Here is a 19187-nt window from a genome sequence, read left to right on the forward strand (position 1 = left end):
AAAAAACTTACTCACATATTCACACACTAAGATTCACTCACACTCACAAAGACTCTCACACACACACACATTCACAAATTTGAAGATGCCGGTGTTGGACTGGGGTGTACAAAGTTAAAAATCACACAGCACCAGGTTATAGTCCAACAGGTTTAATTGGAAGCACACTAGGTTTCGGAGTGACGCTCCTTCATCAGGTGACTATCACTTGATGAAGGAGCGTCGCTCCGAAACCTAGTGTGCTTCCAATTAAACCTGTTGGACTATAACCTGGTGTTATGACGTTTAACTTTGTACACATTCACAAAGACTCACTCACTCATACACACATAAACACATACACACACAAAAACTCACTCACTCACATATTCACACACTCACCAAGACTCCCTCATACATACACACACTCACAAAGACTCACTCATATATTCACATTCACGAAGATTCACTCACACATACACACTCACAAAGACACACACAAAAACTCACATATACACACAAAGACACACATACATACACTCACACAGACTCACTCACTCACAAAGACTCACACATACACACTCACTCACATACACACACACACACAAAGACTCAGTCACATACACACTCACAAAGACTCACACATACACACACAGACGCATACAAAAACTTACTCGCATATTTATGCACTCACAAACACTCACTCACACAAAGATTCACTCACTCACACACTCACAAAGACTCACTCACTTACACACACACAATAACAAAGACTCACTCATACACGCACATGATCACAAAGACTCACTCACATACACACTCACAAAGACTCTCACACACAAAAACTTACTCACATATTCACACACTCACAAAGACTCACTCACTCACTTACACATACACACAAAAACTCACTCACTCGCTTATTCACACACTCAAAAAACTCTCACATACACACAAAGACACACATGCTCACAAAGACTCACTCACTCACACTCACAAAGACTCACTCACTCATACACACACACACTCACAAAGACACACACAAAAACTCACTCACTCATATACACACACTCACTCACAAAGACTCACTCACTCACAAATAAGAAAGGGATGATCACATTATTGGGATTGTATTACAGACCCCCTAATAGTCAAGAGGGAAATTGAGAAACAAACTTGTAAGGAGATCGCAGTTATCTGTAAGAATGAAAGGGTGGTTATGGTAGGGGATTTTAACTTTCCAAACACAGACTGGGACTGCCATAGTGTTAAAGGTTTAGATGGAGAGGAATTTGTTAAGTGTGTACACGACAATTTTCTGATTCAGTATGTGAATGTACCTACTAGAGAAGGTGCAAACCTTGACCTACTCTGGGGAAATAAGGCAGGGCAGGTGACTGAGGTGTCAGTGGGGGAGCACTTTGGGGCCAGCGACCATAATTCTATTAGATTTAAAATAGTGATGGAAAAGGAGAGACCAGATCTAAAAGTTGAAGTTCTAAATTGGAGAAAGGCCCATTTTGACGGTATTAGGCAAGAACTTTCAAAAGCTGTTTGGGGGCAAATGTTCGCAGGTAAAGGGACGGCTGGAAAATGGGAAGCCTTCAGAAATGAGATAACAAGAATCCAGAGAAAGTATATTCCTGTCAGGGTGAAAGGGAAGGCTGGTAGGTATAGGGAATGCTGGATGACTAAAGAAATTGAGGGTTTGGTTAAGAAAAAGAAGGAAGCATATGTCAGGTATAGACAGGATAGATCGAGTGAATCCTTAGAAGAGTATAAAGGCAGTAGGAGTATACTTAAGAGGGAAATCAGGAGGGCAAAAAGGGGACATGAGATAGCTTTGGCAAATAGAATTAATGAGAATCCAAAGAGTTTTTACAAATACATTAAGGACAAAAGGGTAACTAGGGAGAGAATTGGGGCCCCTCAGAGATCAGCAAGGCGGCCTTTGTGTGGAGTCGCAGAAAATGGGGGAGATACTAAATGAATATTTTGCATCAGTATTTACTGTGGAAAAAGATATGGAAGATATAGACTGTAGGGAAATAGATGGTGACGTCTTGCAAAATGTCCAGATTACAGAGGAGGAAGTGCTGGATGTCTTGAAACGGGTAAAGATGGATAAATCCCCAGGACCTGATCAGGTGTACCCGAGAACTCTGTGGGAAGCTAGAGAAGTGATTGCTGGGCCTCTTGCTGAGATATTTGTATCATTGATAATCACAGGTGAGGTGCCGGAAGACTGGAGATTGGCTAATGTGGTGCCACTATTTAAGAAGGGTGGTAAGGACAAGCCAGGGACTATAGACCAGTGAGCCTGACCTCGGTGGTGGGCAAGTTGTTGGAGGGAATCCTGAGGGACAGGATGTACATGTATTTGGAAAGGCAAGGACTGATTCGGGATGGTCAACATGACTTTGTGCGTGGGAAATCATGTCTCACAAACTTGATTGAGTTTTTTGAAGAAGTAACAAAGAGGATTGACGAGGGCAGAGTGGTAGATGTGATCTATATGGACTTCAGTAAGGCATTTGACAAGGTTCCCCATGGGAGACTGATTAGTAAGGTTAGAACTCATGGAATACAGGGAGAACTAGCCATTTGGATACAGAACTGGCTCAAAGGTAGAAGACAGAGGTTGGTGGTGGAGGGTTGTTTTTCAGACTGGAGGCCTGTGACCAGTGGAGTGTCTCAAGGATCGGTGCTGGGCCCTCTACCTTTTGTCATTTACATAAATGATTTGGATGCGAGCATAAGAGGTACAGTTAGTAAGTTTGCAGATGAGGTGTAGTGGACAGCGAAGAGGGTTACCTCAGACTACAACAGGATCTGGACCAGATGGGCCAATGGGCTGAGAAGTGGCAGATGGAGTTTAATTTAGATAAATGCAAGGTGTTGCATTTTGGGAAAGCAAATCTTAGCAGGACTTATACACATAATGGTAAGGTCCTAGGGAGTGTTGCTGAACAAAGAGACCTTGGAGTGCAGGTTCGTAGCTCCTTGAAAGTGGAGTTGCAGGTAGATAGGATAGTGAAGAAGGCGTTTGGTATGCTTTCCTTTATTGGTCAGAATATTGAGTACAAGAGTTGGGAGGTCATGTTGCGACTGTACAGGACATTGGTTTGACCACTGTTGGAATATTGTGAGCAATTCTGGTCTCCTTCCTATCGGAAAGATGTTGTGAAACTTGAAAGGGTTCAGAAAAGATTTACAAGGATGTTGCTCGGGTTGGAGGAATTGAGCTATCGGGAGAGGCTGAACAGGCTGGGGCTGGTTTCCCTGGAGCGTCGGAGGCTGAGGGGTGACCTTATAGAGGTTTACAAAACTATGAGGGGCATGGATAGGATATATAGACAAATTCTTTTCCTTGGGGTCAGGGAGTCCAGAACTAGAGGGCATAGGTTTAGGGTAAGAGGGGAAAGATATAAAAGAGACCTAAGGGGCAACCTTTTCACACAGAGGGTGTTACGGATATGGAATGAGCTGCCAGAGGAACTGTTGGAAGCTGGTATAATTGCAACATTTAAGAGGCATTTGGAGGGGTATATGAATAGGAAGGGTTTGGAGGGTGCTGGCAGGTGGGACTAGATTGGGTCGGGATAGCTGGTCGGCATGGACGGGTTGGACTGAAGGGTCTGTTTCCATGCTATATATCTCTGACTCTATATTCACACACTCACAAAGACTCACTCACTCACATATTCACACACAAAGACTCACTAACTCACATATTCACACACTCACAGACTCTCTCTCTCACACACAGTCTCACTCACTCACATATTCATGCACTCACAAGGACTCATACACACACTCACTCACAAGGACTCATACACACACTCACAAAAGACTTACTCAATTACACAGACTCACATGTGTACACACTCACAAAGACACACACGTACACACACTCACAAAGACACACACGTACACACACACTAACTCACATATTCATACACTCACAAAGACTCACACATATTCATGCACAAGGACTCATACAAACACTCGCGCTCACTCACTCACACATACACACACTCACAAAGACACACACGCACTCTCAAAGACTCACTCACTCACACGTACACACTCACAAAGTCTCACTCACTCATAATCACACACTCACAAAGACTCACTCACACATATTCACACACTCACAAAGACTCACTCACACATATTCACACACTCACAAAGACTCACGTATACACACAAAGATTCTCTCTCTCTCACACACAAAAACACACTCAAAGAATCACTCACACATACACACATTCACAAAGACTCACACTCACAGCCTCACTCACTCATACTCAAAGACTCACACACACACACTCATAAAGACTCATTCACTTACACACGCTCACAAAGACTCTCTCACACACACAAAAACTCACACTCACAAAGTCTCACTCACACATACACACACTCACAAAGACTCACATACACACTCACAAAGACTCTCTCTCTCACACACACAGAGACTCACTCACTCACATATTCACACACCCAGACTCACTCTCACATGTACACACTCACAAAGACAGTCTCACACATGCATACACACAGTCAATGACTCACTCGCACACACACACATCCACACACACTCACAAAGACTCACTCAAACAAGCAAACTCAATCACACATACACACACTCACAAAGACTCACTCACTCATATTCACGCAAAGACACACACACACTCACAAAGACTCACACTCAAAGACTCACACGCACACTCAAAGATTCTCTCACACACAAAAACTCACAAAGACTCACTCACACATACATACACTCACACTCACTCTCTTAACGTACACACACACACAAAGGCTCACTCTCCTACGTACACACACAAAAGACACACTCTCATGTACACTCACAAAGTCTCACTCTCACACGCACACACTCACAAAGACTCACACACACAAACTCACTCACTCACAAAGATTCACTCACAAAGACACTCATACACACACGCTCACAAAGACTCACTTACACTCACACGTACACACGCTCACAAAGACTCACTCACTCACTCACACGTTCACCAATTGCCAAGATGGCAGCACAGGAGTAGGCAGCATCCAGGCCCCTGTGCCCTGGACCTGTCCACGCTACCTGCTTTTCGTCTATTTTCTTTTCTTTTTGTCTCCTAGAACATAGAACAGTACAGCTCAGTACAAGCCCTTCGGCCCTCGATGTTGTGCTGACCTTTTATCCTACTCTAAGATCAGACTAACCTACATACCCTTCATTGTACTATCTTCCATGTGCCTATCCAAGAGTCACTTAAATGTCCCTAATGTACCTCGCTATACTACCACTGCTGGCACTGTATTCTAAGCATTCACCACTCTCCGAGTAAAGAACCTACATCTGACATCTCCCTATTTCCTTAAAATTACACCCCTTGTGATAGACATTTCCACTATGGGGAAAATCTCTGGCTATCCTCTACTTTTCTCTTTTCTCGTTTTCTTGCGGAAGGCAATAGGAAGGTGCTTCATTGGTGTCCAAAGTGTGACGGTGGATGGTGAGCCTGGAGTGGGACTCTAATGGACGATGGTAAAGAGGTGGCTGGCTGACTGAGGACAGGAAACCAGTGTTGGCTGCTGCATCGGTGGAGGTGATGGGAATAACCCCCTGAGAGCCCTGGTCTCTCAGCAGCCTCCCAGGGAGTACAGCTCTGATAGAGCAAAAACTTCAGACACAGAGCATTCATCAAATATATCAGTTTATTTCTCAAAACGAAGAGAGATGAGGGCTCAGAGGAGAGAGTGTGGGGGGTGTGGGGTGCGAGAGTAGAGGAAGGGAGAGAATGTGGGAGGAGGGGGGAGAGATTATGAGGGGTAGTGTCTGAGGGGGGAGTGGGTACGGTAGAGGACAGAGTGTGGGGAGACTGGTGGAGGGAAGAGTGTTGGGGGGAAGAGATTATGAGCGGAGTAATTATGTGAGGGCAGTGAGTGTTGGGGAGAGTATGGGAGTGTGAGACAGTGTGGAGGGAAAGGAGAATGTATGGGGAGAGAGAGTGGGGGGAAACAGAGTGTGTGGGGGGAGGGAGATTGGGCGAGAGAGAGAGAAAGTGGGGCGGGAGAGAAGGAGATGGGGGGAGGTGGGAGAGAGTGTTGGGGGAAAGAGAGTGTGTGTGGGGGTCGAGGGAGAGAGTACGGGCAGAGAATGAGTGGGTGGAGAGAGTAAGGGCGGAGAGTGTGGGTTGGGGTGGGGTGGGTGTTTGGGGGGGAAGAGAGGAGGGCAGAAAGAACGTGAGCAGTGACTATAATAACCTGGCCAAGGTGGGTTAAGGGTGTGTCCCAGGTTTGTAAATTATTCTCTGGAACTGACTGGGCTTCCTTCACCCAGACACTCGGAGAGCAACCAAATCCTGGGAGAGTTTCTCAATTAAGTCACCATGCCGAGTCTTCTTAATCCAGTCATCAGGGATCCCCCGAGAACCAACTGCTGCACCAATACAGGCTCCTGGTATACATTAAGACAGAGCACAATTACTATATGCACACTGCCCACACTGTAATATACCCACTGCCCACACTGTAATATATCCCTGCCCACTATAGTATACCCACTGCCCATTCTTTAATATACCCACTACCCACCGTAATATATCCACAGCCCACCCTGTAATATACTTACTACCCATGGTAATATACCCACTGCCCACTGTGATATGCACACTGCCCACTCTGTAATGTACCCACTGCCCACTGTGAGATAACTTGATCCCTCCCTTTTCCACAGCCTAACTTACTGTCCTGTCCACCTGCTCTCCATCCTACGTGGGCTGTGCCTTACTCACCTACAAAACTGAGGCGACTGCAGTTACATCCTCCAGCTGTCATGGTTTGTCTCATGGTGTTTGAGTAATCGGACAGGTTTGGGCTCACCAGCAGACAGTGCAGGGAATTTAGCAAATTCCCTGGTAATGCTGCAGGGAACAGGGTGAATAAAACAGAAATCATCAATGGGTTAATTGAGAGACCCAGGGCAACAGGACACAGAGGCAAATGTCACAGACACACAGATCTGGGGCAGAGCTGCACAGTGTTGTATTCACAAAAACAATCTGATGAAGAATAACTTCAGGTATCTAAGTGACAGATGGAAGTATACGGCTCCTAACTAAGCTATCTTTGTTTCAATAAATGTCTCCAGTTTTGTATTTGTGAAACTGCAATTAATGCGATCTACATGTTGTGATGTAAATTCTCTGATTTATGTTTATATATTAAATATTATTTATTGTAAGCTTGGATTTTGAATTAATAAAATGTGAATAAATCAGTGTGACTGAGGTTATTAATTAAGTAATGCAAGTAATTCTGTAAATGTGGTGATTTTGTTTGAAACAGTTTCTGAGATATGGATTTCGAATGAATCGATTTTTGTGCTTCTCTAACAGCTTTTGTTTGCCTTCAATTATTTTGTGACCCAGTCGGGTAAACACTGAGGCCTTAAAGGCTGTTGGAGATTTCTGGCATTTTTTTTAAGTTTAAGGGAACACCCATAGCTTGGAGAGATTGTTTTTTCATTTTACTTCCAGTGTTGTGTGCTTGTGCTTCTGATTTTGCCTAAATTGGAGTACTGAGAGAGTTTCCCAATTGGAATGGCTGTGTGTCAGAACAATTCTGCCCAGAGATAATGTTTTGATTGATTGGTGTTTCATTTGGGACCAAAGAAGAGTCAGACTGGACTTGAAACATAAATTCGCTTTCCCTCCCCACGGATGCTGTCAGGCCTGCTGAGTTTCACCAGCATTCTCTGTCTTTGTAATAACAGAAAATCCCCAATAGTTAGCTCTTCTCCCTCACATTTCTTTTGAACGTTTTTCCCTCTGCAAATCTCCCATTGGAAGGAAAAGAGGGAGAACAATCTTCAGACGCAGAGGGAGGGTGAAGGAGTGAATCCACCATCTCATATCATCAGTTGAAAGTGAACCATAAGGAAACAGCTCCTCAATGTTGGTGACCAGACTGCTGTCGACAAATTGCTTTTACAACTCACTCTCAATATTTGTATTATCTTGTCTGTTTGCACGTACGAATTTTAAGAAAGGGCTCATTTTTAAATTAGAGCTGCTGACACTAACACATAATTAATTGCACGTGGTGCTGTGGGAGGGTCAGAGATTGGAGAGTGGGTGAGAGAGAGAGAGAGAGAGACAGCATTAAGACCCGAGAAGGTAGGGATGGGAAAGGGAGGAGATTGGGTTCCGTGAGTGAACCACAGGCAACATTGTGGGTTGGTAGAGAACTGGGAAGAATGCAAAAGGGAGACAGAGGGCCTCTCCAGGCTCATGGGCTCTCCTTCCCTTCCTTCCTCACTCAAGGACTCTGTCCCCATCCTGATCAGAAGAGGTTTACCAGGATGCTTCAGGTGTGGAAGGTTAGAGTTATAAAGAAAAGCTGGATAGGTTGGGACTTAGGAGGTTGTGAGGCGACCCAATAGAAGTTTGTAAATAATGAAGGGTATAGATAGAGTTAATGGGAGGTGACCTTTTCCTAGGATGGGGGATTTCAAGACTAGGGAGCACATTTTTGACGTGAGAGGACAGAGACTTTAAAAAAGACATGATGGGCAATTTATTTACAAAGAGTTCACATGTAGAATGAACTTACTGAGGAAGTGGTAGATTTAGGTACAATTAGATTCTTTATAGTATGGAAACAGGGCATTCGGCCGAACAAGTCCACACTGATCCTCCAAAGAGTAACCCACCCAGACCCATTCCCCTACCCCATGTTTACCCCTGACTAATACACCTATCACTATGGGCAATTTAACATGGCCAATTCACCTTAACCTGTACATCTTTGGACTGTGTGAGGAAACCAGAGCACCCGGAGGAAACCCATGCAGACACTGGGAGAATGTGCAAACTCCACACAGTCACCCGAAGTGGGAATTGAACCCGGGTCCCTTGCGCTGTGGGGCAGCAGTGCTAACCACTGAGCCACCATGCAGCCATGACAGAACCACACAGTTACAATGTTTAAAAGATATTTGGAGGGATGTAGGCCAGCAGCAGGCAGGTGAGACTAGTTTGGTTTGAGATTATGTTTGACATGGACTGGTTAGACCGAAGGGTCTGTTTCTGTGCTGTATGATTAAGACTCCCCACACCGCAGCCCCGTTCAAAATAACACATGCTTCCCTGCACACGCTCAGTAATGCACTTGTGCATGATATCATACATAGGTTTATGTTTCAACTTGAGTGTTTAGAACTATGCATTCCCTAATGAGCGCACACCCTTCCTGGATCCTCGTGCTCTCTCCCTCACCCACTACCCCCACTCGCCCCTCCCCCAAGGAACTCCGACTCTCCCCCACAGAGAGCTCATGCATTAGTGTCAGCAAATGCAGCCCTAACTTACTCATCATTGTCGATGTCAGCAAACAGTACCGTAATTTATAGATTGACAATTTAAATTGCCTACCTTTTGGCCATTGGCTAAGGGAAGCTCAGGGAGGTGGTGCCATAGTGTCAAAGCCACTGAGTTACTGGCCCTGGGGAGAAAGTGAGGTCGGCAGATGCTGGAGGTCAGAGTTGAGAACATGGTGCTGGAAAAGCACGGCAGGTCAGGCAGCATCAAGGAGCAGGAAAATCGATGTTTTGAGCATCAGTTCTTCATCAGGAATGTATGGGGGGGGGGGGCAAGGGGGCTGAGAAATAAATGGTGGGGGGCTGGGGGGAAGGTAGCTGGAATTACGATAGGTGGATGGAGGTGGGAGGTGATGGTGATAGGTCAGGGTGGAGGGTGGAGTGGACAGGTAGGACAGGTCAAGAGGGTAGTGCTGAGCTGGAAGGTTGGATCTGGGATAAGGTGGGGGGAGGGGAAATGAGGAAACTGGTGAAATCAGCATTGATCCCGTGTGGTTGGAGGATCCCGAGGTGGAAGATGAGACGTTCTTCCTCCAGGGGTCGGGTGGTGAGGGAGCGGTGATAGAGGAAGCCCAGGACTTGCATGTTTTTAGCGGAGTGGGAAGGGGGAGTTAAAGTGTTCAGCCACAGGGCGGTGGGGTTGTTTAGTGCACATGTCCCGCTGAAATGTTCTGGAAGTTGGCGTCCTATCTCTCTGATGTAGAGGAGACCACATTGGGAGCAAAAGACATGGTAGATGATGTGTGGAAGTGCAGGAAAATCTCTGTCAGATGCGGAAGGATCCTTTGGGGCCTGGGACAGAGGTGAGGAGGGAGGTGTGGGTGCAGGTTTTGCACTTCCTGTGGGAAGGTGCTGGGAGAGGAGGGCATGGACATAACAAGGGGGTTGTGGAGGGAATGGTCTCTGAGGAACACACATAGGGTTGGGGAGGTAAACAGATCTCTGATGGTGGGGTCTGTTTGCAGATGGCGGAAATGGCAGTGGACGATGCATTGTATCCAGAGGTTGGTGGGTGGAAGGGGAGGACAGGGGAGGGGGGAGGGGTTCTGTCCCTGTTATGTTGGGAGGGGTGGGTGTCAAGTGCAGAGGTACGGGAAGTGGAGGAGATGTGCTGGAGGGCATCATCGACCACGGGGTAAGGGAAATTATGATTGTTGAAGAATGAGGCAATCTGGGATGTTCTGGAGTGGAATTGATCGTCCTGGGAGCAGAAGCAGCAGAGGTGGAGGAATTGGGAATAAGGGATAGCATTTTTACAGGAGGCAGGGTAGGAGGAGGTGTAGTCCAGGTGGCAGTGGGAGTCAGTGGGTTTGAAGTAGATGTCTGGGTTGAGTCATTCGCCACAACTGGAGACAGAGGTCCAGGAAGCGGAGGGAGGTGTCCGAGATGATGCAGGTGAACTTGAGTTCAGGGAGCAAGCTGTCAGTGAAGTTGATGAACTATTCAACTTTCTCGTGGGAGCATGAGGTGGTGCCATTACAGTCTTCGATGTAGCAGAGGAAGACGTGAGGGATGGTGCTGGTGTAGCTGCGGAAGATGGACTGTTCCACATACCCGACAAAGAGGCAGGCCCACACAGGTGCGCATGGCTAACCCTCTGGTCTTGAGAAAATGGGAGGATTTGAAGGAGAAATTGTTGAAGGTGAGGACCACTTCAGCCAATTGAATGAATGTGTCAGTGGAAGGGTACTGGTTGGGTCAGCGGGAGAGGAAGAAACTGTTAGAGAAACTCAGCAGATCTGTCAGCATCTGTGGAGAGAGAAACAGAGTTAACATTTTGGGTCCGGTATGGTTTTTCTTCAGAACTGAACAGGTTTGGAAAATGGTATGCTTTATACTTTTGATAGAGTAGTTAGCTGTAAGAATAATAGAGTGGTTATGGTAGGGGATTTTAACTTTCCACACACAGACCGAGACTGCCATACTGTGAAGGGTTTTGATGGAAAAAAATTTGTTAACTGTACACCAAGACAATTTTCTGATTCAGTATGTGGATGTACCTACGAGAGAAGGTGCAAAACATGACCTACTCTTGGGAAATAAGGCAGGGCAAGTGACTGAGGTGTCATGAGGGAGTGCTTTGGGGCCAGTGACCATTATCGTATTAGTTTTAAAATAGTGATGGAAAAGGATAGACCGGACCTAAAAGTTGAAGTTCTAAACTGGACAAAGGCCAATTTTGACGGTATTAGGCAAGAACTTTCAAGTTGATTAGGGGAGGATGCTTGCAGGTAAAGGAACGGCTGGAAAATGGGAAGCTTTCAGAAATGAGATAACATCCTGTTATGGTGAAAGGCAAGGCTAGTAGGTGCAGGGAATACTGGATGACAGGAGAAATTGAGGGTTTGATGAAGAAAAGGAAGGAAGCATGTGTCAGGTATAGACAGCAGTGGTCGAGTGAATCCTTAGAAGAGTATAAATACAGTAGGAAAATACTTTTAGAACATAGAACATTACAGCGCAGCACAGGCCCTTCAGCCCTCAATGTTGTGCTGACCTGTGGAACCAATCTGAAGCCCATCTATCCTACAGTATTCCATTCTTGTCCATATGTTTATCCAATGACCATTTAAATGCCCTTAAAGTTGGCGAGTCTACTACTGTTGCAGGCAGGGCATTCCACGCCCCTGCTACTCTCTGAGTAAAGAAACTACCTCTGACATCTGTCCTATATCTATCACCCCTCAATTTAAAGCTGTGTCCCCTCGTGCTAGTCATCACCATCCGAGGAAAGAGGCTCTCACTGTCCACCCTATCTAACCCTCTGCTTATCTTATATGTCGCAGTTAAGTCACTTCTCAACCTCCTTCTCTCTAACAAACCCAGCCTCATGTCCCTCAGCCTTTCCTCATAAGACCTTCCCTCCATACCAGGCAACATCCCAGTAAATCTCCTCTGAACCCTTTCCAAAGCTTCCACATCCTTCCTACAATGCGGTGACCAGAACTGTACACAATACCCCAAGTGCAGCCGCACCAGAGTTTTTTCCAGTTGCAGCATGACCTCATGGTTCTGAAACTCAATCCCTCTATCAATAAGAGCTAACACACCGTATGTCTTCTTAACAACCCTATCAACTTGAGCGGCAACTTTCAGGATCTATGTACATGGACACTGAGATCTCTCTGCTCATCTGCACTACCAAGAATCTTACCATTAGCCCAGTACTCTGTATTCCTGTTACTCCTTCCAAAACAGGGAAGTGGGAAATCAGGAGGGCAAAAAGGGGACATGTGATAGCTTTGGCAAATGGAGTTAAGGAGAATCCAAAGGAATTTTATAATTATGTTAAAGACAAAAGGGTAACTAGGGAGAGAAATGGACCCCTCAAAGATCAGCAAGACTAACTATGTGTGGAACTGCAGGACATAGGGGAGATACTAAATGAATATTTTGAATCAGTGCTTACTGAGGAGAATTTTATGGATGATATAGAACGTGGAGAAATAGATAGCAACATCTTGAAAAATGTCCATATTACAGAGGAGGAAGTGCTGGATATCTGAAAACACAAAAATTGATAAATCCCTGGGACCTGATCAGGTGTACCCTAGAACTCTGTGGGAAGTTAGAGAAGTGATTGCTGGATCTCTTGCTGAGATATTTGTATCATCGATAGTCACAGGTGAGGTGCTGGAAGACTGGAGGTTGGCTAACGTGGTGCCACTGTTTAAGCAGGGTGGTAAGGACAAGCCAGGGAACTACAGACCAGTGAGCCTGACGTCGGTGGTGGGCAAGTTGTTGGAGGGAATCCTGAGGGACAGGATTTACATGTATTTGGAAAGGCAAGGACTGATTCGGGATAGTCGGCATGGCTTTGATTGTGGGAAATCACGTCTCACTGAACTGACTAAGTTTTTTGAAGAAGTAACAAAGAGGATTGATGAGTGCAGAGCAGTAGACGTGATCTATATGGACTTCAATAAGGCTTCATAAGGTTCCTCATGGGAGACTGGTTAGCAAGATTAGATCACATGGAATACAGGGAGAACTAGCCATTTGGATACAGAACTGGCTCAAAGGTAGAAGACAGAGAGTGGTGGTGGTGGTGGAAGGTTGGTTTTCAGACTGGAGGCCTGTGACCAGTGGTATGCCACAAAGATTGGTGCTGAGTCCATTACTTTTCGACATTTAGAACATATGGATGTGAACGTAGTAGGTATAGTTAGTAAGTTTGCAGATGCCACCAAAATTGGAGGGGAGGTAGACAGCGAAGAAGTTACCTCAGACTACAACGGGATCTTGATCAGATGGGCCAATGGGCTGAGGAGTAGCAGATGCAGTTTAATTTAGATAAATGTGAGGTGCTGCATTTTGGAAAGGCAAATCAGGGCAGGACTTATACACTAGGAGAAAGTGAGGCCTGCAGATGCTGGAGATCGGAGTTGAGAGTGTGGTGCTGGAAAAGCACAGGTCAGGTAGCATCCGAGGTGTAGGAGAATTGACATTTTGGGCATAAGCCCTTCATCAAGAAGCCTCATACACTTATAAGTCAGGAGAACATATACACTTAATGGTAAGGTCCTGGGGAGTGTTGCTGAACAGAGAGAACTTGGATTGCAGGCTCATTGTTCCTTGAAAGTGTAGTTGTCGGTGGATAGGATAGTGAAGAAGGTGTTTGGTATGCTTTCATTTATTGGTCTGAGCATTGAGTATAAGAGTTGGGAGGTCATGTTGTGGCTGTATAGGGCAGTGGTTTGGACATTTTTGGAATACTGTCTACAATTCGGGTCTCCCTCCTATTGGAAGGATGTTATGGAACTTGAAAGGGTTCAGAAAAAGATTTACAACGGTGTTGCCAGGGTTGGAGGATTTGAGCTGTAGGGACAGGTTGAACAAGCTGGGGCTGTTTTCCCTGGAGTGTTGGAGGCTGAGGGGTGACCTTATAGAGGTTTATAAAATCTTGAGGGGTGTGGATAGGGTAAATGGACAAGGTTTTTTTCCAGTGCGGGGGAAGTGCAAAACAAGACAACATAGGTTTAGGGTGAGAGGGGAAAGATTTAAAAGGGGCCTGAGGTGCAGCTTTTTCTTACAGAGGGTGGTGCATGTGTGGAAAGAGCTGCTAGAGGAAGTGATGGAGGCTGGTACAATTACAACATTTAAAAGACATCTGGATGGGGTATATGAATAGGGAGGGTTTAGAGGGATATGGGCCAAGTGCTGGCGGCACGGTGGCACAGTGGTTAGCACTGCTGCCTCACAGCGCCTGAGACCCGGGTTCAATTCCCGACTCAGGCGACTGACTGTGTGGAGTTTGCACGTTCTCCCCGTGTCTGCGTGGGTTTCCTCCGGGTGCTCCGGTTTCCTCCCACAGTCCAAAGATGTGGGGGTCAGGTGAATTGGCCATGCTAAATTGCCCATAGTGTTAGGTAAGGGGTAAATGTAGGGGTATGGGTGGGTTACGCTTCGGCGGGGCGGTGTGGACTTGTTGGGCCGAAGGACCTGTTTCCACACTGTAAGTAATCTAAAAAAAAAAGTGCTGGCGAATGGGACTGGATTAATTTAGGATATCTGGTCGGCATGGATGAGTTGGACTGAAGGGTCTGTGTCTCTGCTATAAAGCTCTCTGATTCTGAATAGAGCAGACGCAAGGCAGATAGACTGGGATGAGGTGCCAAAAGCAAATGGGTTGCTAATCATGGGTATAAATGAAGTTGTGGATGAGTGAAAGTGGGTCCTATATGGACAGCAAAGGAAACATTGCACAAACAAGACAAGGGAGGTGCATCTGTAAAAACGGAGGACAAACATCATGTTTTCATCCTGACACGTCTGCCCTGGAGCTACTGCAATGGTCCAACAAATAATGTACTTCTAAGTGCTTTGCTATTTCATCCTTTATAATAGACTCTAACATTTTCCCAATATCAGATATTATGCTAACTGGCTGATAGTCACCTCTCTTTTTGTGTCCCTTTTTAGATAAATGTGTTACAATGGCAGTTTTCCAATCCTCTGAGACTTTTCCCCAGTCTAAGTATTGTCTGAGTGGCAGGAAGCAGAAGGTGATTAAAATAACTGCACAGAGGCCGGTATCCTGTCACCAAGTCACCCTTCATTTACATGTGCACAGTACATGGGCTCTGACCAGCCAGCTCAGAGACAGTCCCCAGAGTGAGGAGGCTTTCTGAATTTCCTGTTTATATCTGTCAGCCAGGGCTCCTAATTGGCCCAAGTTAACATCCCCAGTCAAGGATCTCATTGTCAGTAAGATCCACCTGGCCCTCATTCCAATTGCTGCAGTGATGGGTGAGAGGCATTTTCTAACTGGAAGTCTGTGTCCACTGGGGTTCTGCAAGGGTCAGCATTGGGGTCCTTGCTGTTTATGGTTTATATAAATGATTTAAAGACTTCAATGTAGGTGGCTTTCTTACTAAGCTCACACACAACATAAAAATTAGGGTAGTAAACAGTGAGAAGGTTAGCCTTAGGTTATAGGATACAGACTGATCAATGGGCCAATGGAAATCAATTTGGATCAGTGAGAGATGATGCACTTGGGCAGGACCAACAAAGGCAAGGGAATACATGATGGACAGTAGGACCCTGGGAAGCACCGAGGATCAGAAGGACCTTGATGTGTATGTACACCCATCCCCTAAGGTATCAGGGCAGGTGGATAAAGTAGTTGAGAAAGCATATGGGATACTGGTCTTTATTTATGCAACACAAGTTTAAGAGCAGGAGGTGATGCTGGAGCTGTATAAAATGTTGGTCAGGCCACAGCTAGAGTATTGTGTGCAGTTCTGGAATCCACATTAAAAGAGGGATGTGATAGCCCCGAGGAGGATGCAGAGGAGATTCACCAGGATGTTGCCTGGGCTGGAGAGTTTCAGGGATCAAGAGAGAGTGGACAGACTGGGGCTGTTTCCCTTGTAGCAGAGGAAACTATGGGGGGGCATGACTGATATTTATAAAATAATGAGTTCACAGGGATAAAGGGAGCAAAGGGTGGATGTGGGAGTAGGGTACTGAGCTGGATAATCAGCTATGATCACATTGAAGGGCTGAATGGCCTTTCCTATTTCTAGTTTCTATGTTTCTATATTTAGCCCCATTAGTTTTCCTAATACTTTTTCTCTGGTAACAATTATGGTATATATTTCCTCTCTGTTTACCCCTCAATTATTTAGCAATTCTGGGATGCTTATTAGTATTTTCTTCTGTGAAGACTAACATTTGCTGTTTATTGAAACATGTCCTAGTTCCCCATTATTATTTCCTCAGCCTTGTTCTCCAAGGGTCTTTCTCATTCCTTTTAGATCTTTAAAGAAGCTCTTGCCTGCATTGGCCGACCACCCAAATGGCATGTGAGGGTAAATGTTGAAATGCCTTCTAGAAGGTCAATTAATCTTTTATTGATCCTTACAGGAATTTTTTTCGGAGCCCTCTGTTTAAAGAACTGTGTGCTGTTACATTCATCACCATTGTTATGAAGTTGAAGGCATGTACTGTACCTTTAAGATAGAGTGAATGCTGTTCTGAACTGAGAGATTACAAGCTCCTGTGTGTATGACCAAATGGCAGTCCCAGAGTGTACTTGAAAATTGAAAATATATGACATTTGGCTATGAAAAGGATACCTGCATTTTGGTTGCTGTTTTAACAACAATTCAAATTTAACCAATTCACTTAAATTGTGCCCCAGGATACTAAAACCCAATCGAGTTTGAATTTATTATTTTGCCAACATCGAACCAATGAGATAATTCGATGTTGGGGGGGGTATAAAATGCAACATTTTGAAAATTGGTCAGAGAGCAACTGCCATTGAGAGAAAAACTCATGTAGAGCTAACATCTTGCTCTCAAAGAAATTAGAAACCCACTCTATCAAAGGAACCTTTTCATCTGAAACATACTCGCAGTATAACAAAAGACGACGACCCAGGGAGATCCTTATCCAGAAGAGCGAAGACACAGAGGACGACAGCAGCTGTGGGGTTTTGAAATTAAGTGAATGTAATTTTAATAAGTGTCTAATTGGAACAGCAATTGTTGTAGAGTTGGAGGTAGGTAGTAAGCAGTTAAGAGAAAGGGGAGCTTAGAGTTGTGAATAGTTGTTGTTTAATGTTCACTTTTAGAGTTAAGAAATAAATTGATGTTATTTTCTTTAAATAGTGAAATTTGGGAGTTCTCAAGGCAAGGTAAGCTTTTCTGGGTGTTTGATTTAATTAACAGAGGGGTTCACTGACATGTTGTGACACCATGATGCTCACACAGTGTCAAACTTCTCTCGAAATAGGTCCTTGGCAAATTCCCTTCCGTTATAAAGCTCTGGTTAGGCCCCATTTGGAGTACTGTGTCCAGTTTTGGTCCCCACACCTCAGGAAGGACATACTGGCACTGGAACGTGTCCAACGGAGATTCACACGGATGATCCCTGGAATGGTAGGCCTAACATATGAGGAACGGCTGAGGATCTTGGGATTGTATTCATTGGAGTTTAGAAGATTAAGGGGAGACTTAATAGAGACGTACAATATAATACATGGCTTGGAAAGGGTGGATGCTAGGAAATTGTTTCCGTTAGGTGAGGAGACTAGGACCCGTGGACACAGCCTTAGAATTAGAGGGGGTAAATTCAGAACAGAAATGCGGAGACATTTCTTCAGCCAGAGAGTGGTGGGCCTGTGGAATTCATTGCCGCAGAGTGCAGTGGAGGCCGGGACGCTAAATGCCTTCAAGGCAGAGATTGATAGATTCTTGTTGTCTCGGGGAATTAAGGGCTACGGGGAGAATGCGGGTAAGTGGAGTTGAAGTGCCCAGCAGTCATGATTAAATGGCGGAGTGGACTCGATGGGCCGAATGGCCTTACTTCCACTCCTATGTCTTATGGTCTTATGGTTATCAGTCAGGAATTTCATTAATGCCTCAAGTCCAATTTCCTACTAATTTTTCTCCAGAATTGTGGAAAATCACTCTTTTATCCTCATTAAATATGATTGTAGAAAGGCTGAATTTAATCACTCAATCTATACAATGAAAATATTTTTATCCTTACCCCATTCCTTTATATTCATGGTGAGGACGCTGTTAAAGTCCTTTGCCAACGAAAGACTTAAATTAGCATGATGACATAGTTTATTCAGATTTCACAATTCTCACTAATCCCTTCTATTATTTCTTATATTTTACATCATCCACATATCAACCTTTAACAGCAGTCTTAAAATTGGACACGTTGAGGAAACATGAAACAATTGGCTTTTCTTCTGTTGATTCTGATCACCTGAATCTATGAACACTTGTCTGAGATTCTGACAAGGAACATCCGCCTACATTCCCATCCTTCACTTTAAAAGACATCCACTTTCATTGCTCAAGAAGACCAGCAGAGTACACTGTCTGGATTGTTAAGACCTACTAGAGTTCTTCGAAAGAACTCTTCCTGAAGTACTAACTGCTCTTTTCAGAGCGAGACTTCACATTTACAGTTACACAATGTTAAGAACCATCTGGTTTCATTAGCTACAATGGTTTTCTGGTTGGAGGGTAAAGTGACATTATGATTGAAAACCATGAACTCTGACCTTTTCAGCACACTCCCCCAGTTGGGTGAATGTCATACCGCGCCCCTCCCCAAACAACTCCTTCCTTACTCAGCCTCCTGCTGATCTGCCCACTCCCCCAGATCTGTCCACCTGGGTTCCCACCTCCTCCTCCTTTTTATTTCAAAAATACAAAAATATATATCCACATACAAGGACACTAAAGCAGTTTGGTACTGAACAGTAGCGTACGAAGAAAATAAATAAATATTGGAGTTTGACTCTATCCAATTATCACACCAAAGGCATTACTTCCTTGTG

General features: G+C 44.9%; 1 protein-coding gene across 6 annotated transcripts in view; it reads right to left on the bottom strand.

The window, feature by feature from the left end:
- Positions 1–5694: 5694 nt before the first annotated feature.
- The window catches only part of selenoj (selenoprotein J), a 39589-nt gene continuing 26096 nt past the window's right edge, over positions 5695–19187 (bottom strand). For 5 of the 6 annotated variants that reach the window (XM_072576684.1, XM_072576682.1, XM_072576683.1 and 2 more), the window contains 2 exons: positions 6792–6920; positions 5695–6454 (listed from right to left, as the gene is read on the bottom strand). In XM_072576684.1, the coding sequence (XP_072432785.1) occupies positions 6330–6454; positions 6792–6920 (254 nt within the window). In that variant the 3' untranslated portion in view covers positions 5695–6329. Of the gene's footprint in view, positions 6455–6791; positions 6921–9432; positions 11126–19187 lie in introns of those variants that run through there. The other variant, XM_072576681.1, reaches the window with a different exon arrangement.

Source organism: Chiloscyllium punctatum, chromosome 9, assembly GCF_047496795.1.
Source record: "Chiloscyllium punctatum isolate Juve2018m chromosome 9, sChiPun1.3, whole genome shotgun sequence".
NCBI lineage: Eukaryota > Metazoa > Chordata > Chondrichthyes > Orectolobiformes > Hemiscylliidae > Chiloscyllium > Chiloscyllium punctatum.